At 38.9% G+C, this 3,693-nt stretch overlaps 1 protein-coding gene across 1 annotated transcript in view; it reads right to left on the bottom strand.

Annotated features, from left to right (window-relative positions):
• The window catches only part of CCDC90B (coiled-coil domain containing 90B), a gene marked incomplete at its 5' end in the record, with an annotated part of 10,416 nt that overhangs the window by 5,441 nt on the left and 1,282 nt on the right, over window positions 1–3,693 (bottom strand). Inside the window, 2 exons of the mRNA XM_008634927.2 lie at window positions 495–598; window positions 3,244–3,363. Of these exons, the coding sequence (XP_008633149.2) occupies window positions 495–598; window positions 3,244–3,363 (224 nt within the window). The remainder of the gene's footprint in view (window positions 1–494; window positions 599–3,243; window positions 3,364–3,693) is intronic.

The following is a 3,693-nucleotide window of genomic DNA, read 5'->3' as shown; positions in this document are numbered from 1 at the left end:
AATTTATTTTTAATATAAGTTGTCTACCTTTTTTTTTTTTTTCCCTCTAAATCTCAGAAGACAAGGATTTCTGTCTCTGTGGTTCTTTTTTCTTCATTGAAATGAAAAGCTTTCTCTTTGGAAATCCTACTAGATGCAAAGAAAGTCAGCATCCCGAATAGAATTTGCATGGAATTGTATTAGGCAGAAACACTGTTTTTTATAGTGTAGTCAGTACTGATAATGAGTATTTTAAGATGATATGAGGCGTATTAGCTCCTTAGTGTAAATAACTGACGTTTTCCCAGGAATTGTAAAAACTTCATTGTGTTCAATGAAGTAGTCAGACTTCAGTGGAAGCTGGTCAGGGCCTATAACTATCTGTTAAAATCCCACGTAAACTTAGGAAAACCTGGCACAGTGAGGTGTTTATAGTACTAGAGAGAGGTGCTCACTTGTGTTTTAAAGATGCCACCACGAGCCTTTATAGCTACATAGCAGAAACGAGTTTTTACCTGCTGGGCCTGTGTAACCATGTCCTTATAGACGGTGTCTAAGCTGACATTGGACAGGGTTATCAACGCCGACACGATGGTCTGTGCTTGCTCCTTCCCAAAGCCTGGGCGACAATTGAAGGATGACGAGTTAAGGTGATGTTCAAAATACGCATGAGGAGCAAGAGATGTGTAGTCACCTGGGGTGCTCAAGTGCCACGCCTAATCACAGTGGCACATGGGAATTCACACACGTGACTGGAAACTGACAGCCAGGAGCCAGTCACTGCGACTTCAACTAGAAAAAACACAGACTTAATGCTGCAAAAATCTGAAGCACAGTACCTTTTAATATACTGAAAGCCTATACATGCAGCTGGCAGAAAGACCAAATTCCTTCATACAGGATCCAGCCGTTCATGCATTATAAAAATAATTTAGCAAAACTTTACTTCATAGTGAACTTCCACAAATTCTTTTAAAACCAAACTTACCTTGAGCTACAAAGCATGCATTCTGTAGAATAATAAGAAGTAATTCTGCATATATTGAAACTGTCCTGCACAGATAGGAACATATGCAAAACTGATTTTTAAACTGCTGCATCCATTGCCTGCAGAATGAACTCAAACTGGGATTTTTGCTTTCTGACGATAAAAAGTAACACTTTGTCCATAGCTTGGTGTGATTTTGAAGCATTAAAGATGATGTGTGGTGAATAATGGGGAAAAAAAATTGCTCTCATTTTAGCTGTATCTGGTCAAGTGCTGAGAGCTTTTGCCCTAGAAATTTCTTTCCAGCAATCTGATTGATGTATTGTGTTTCAACTACCCCATTTTATGAAGTGAGCTAAATTAACATTGAAAAATGCTTTCAAGGCACATTATTTAGAGAACTGTGCTACTGCTCCCTTTCAGTATACTGGTACCATCCAGGTGCACCACTGGTTTACATGTCTAAAAAAGCTACAGATGCTTTATGACAGCTTCCTTCCACTACAAGGTGTGATAGTATTGCTTCAGTTTCTCTGAATTTTCAGGGTTACTTAAGCTCTTGCCAATTTCTTATTTTGCTCTTCCTCCACAGCAAGAAACGACTGTGTTTTGTGAAAATTTAGAAAATGTGGGAAAATTTATATAAGCAAGACATTGGAGCCTGAAAACTGCCTAAAACTTGGGAAAAACTAAAATGGCTCTCTCACTTTCTTGGTTTTGCCTATAAAGACCTGTCACTGTGGTACTGAAGTATTTGTAGAAGTTATGGAACAAATTAAACTGAGTAACAACTGGCACCAGACAGACTCCACCCCACAAGTTTTAAAGGAACTCAGAGAAGAAATAGCTGAATCAGTCCCTGGGACAAGTAACGTTTCACAGCTTACTGTGGTTAGCCATGGACTGGAAAATAACAACGCCAGGTTTAAAACACAGTTCTAGAGAGATGTAGGTGTGGGAACCTAGAATGCAGAGAATATATCTCTGCATTCTAGGTTCCCACATGTAGGGAAGTACAGGCTGTCAAGTCTGACAGGCATGAAAAAAATAAACATTGTTAGCAGACTATTGTAAGTCTTTTAACTACCAACACATATTAATATTATGAGACCCAAATAGTGGAAACAATCCTAACCTCCGACTGTACAAAGTTCCTATTGTCACTTGGAATTTTAAAAGATAGTTGCTAGTCTAATGAAGACATCAGGTCAATGCTTAGTAGGGATCAATAAGCCAAACCAAACCCTTTGGAACTACTAGGAAAAGGAACAGGGAACACAACAGACACAACATTACTATTCAAATCCATAGGACATTCAGTTGTCAAGTAATTCCAGCACTGTTCCCTGAAAACGTGAAATGGACTGGAATGTGACAGAAGCAGAAAATACTAACAGAAGGGAATAATGAATAATCAAAAACATGGAAAATCTACTGCTTCAGGAAAAATGCAACAAGCTAGGATTCTTCTGTTTGGAAAACAATGATGGGGCAAAATGACAGAAGTTTGCATAATGGTGAGTGACATGAGAGATTAAATGTTCACTCCTTCTTCCCACAAAAGAGCTGACTGGGCATCAAATTCACCTCACAGATAACAGATTCTGCATAAACAAAAGATGTGGATGTCTGAAGTTCCATGAGAAAGGATGTTTTGGATAGTAATCAGTTTATAGTGGCTCAGGGACAGAATAAACTTGTGAAAAGATTTCCACTCACACCTGATTTAAAATACCTCCAGGGTGACAGAAACTGGAAACCTGGCAAGTACAAGGGATGTATGACACACATCTGCCCTGTTATAATACTCCTCTGCAGGCTCTGACTCACAGCTGCTGCAGGGGGCAGAACCTTCAGCCAGTCTCACTCACAACAAAAGTGCAGGCATTAAGAATGTATCACAGCACCATGCTGCTGAAAATATTTCTAATTAGGAAAAAACCCCTTCGTTATTATTAGCAGGCTAGTAGAAGGAATTTCCTTAGGAAATTCATTTTTGCTATAAAAGTCTTTAACTGTTACTTACTTTACATTTGTTACCTGTGTTATGTTTCTCAGCTGGAAGACAATACATAAACCTGCCTACCAGTGAGGTCAATCTAATGTAGTAGTTATTTGTATGGCACAGCATCAGATGCCTCTCCTTCACCAGCCTCCTCAAGAGGCTGCCAAAACATTTTAGACCACCAGGGACTGGTACTGTGGGGAAACTGATAGTACTCAAAGTTACACTACTTAATATTAAAAGTTTTCCTTTATTATCTGGTATCACTTACCATGGGTTTCCAGCTCCTGCACTAAAGCATGGGTATCAAAAGTCACCTTCCTCTGCTCCAGGGGAGTGATATCAACCCTTCTGACATCATATGACTTCCTAATGAACGTGGCAGCAAAACCTGGAAATAACAAAACATGCCTTAACCTTAACTTGATTAGCTTATTATGCAATATACTAATTTTAATTTCTTTCATCACAGAAAAGCTGCATGGATGTTGCAACAAAAAGCTGGGTTACAGCACACACCAGAAACCATCCATCCCTTTTCCACAGGAAATTTACACCAACTAGGACCCACAGATCTATCTTAAGTACATTCATGTACCTGTGCAACAGACCAGCATCCTGATACAACACAAATAAACTCCCACAGCCAATTGTCTTATAGTATTTGGGAAACATCACTTAAATAATTTTCTTACTTGTAAAATATTGAACGACTTCATGC

Source organism: Corvus brachyrhynchos, unplaced genomic scaffold (assembly GCF_000691975.1).
Source record: "Corvus brachyrhynchos isolate BGI_N302 unplaced genomic scaffold, ASM69197v1 scaffold44, whole genome shotgun sequence".
In the NCBI taxonomy this organism is placed as follows: Eukaryota; Metazoa; Chordata; class Aves; order Passeriformes; family Corvidae; genus Corvus; species Corvus brachyrhynchos.
The sequence above is the reverse complement of the archived record's forward strand: the minus strand, read 5'-3'. Positions and strand labels throughout refer to the sequence as shown.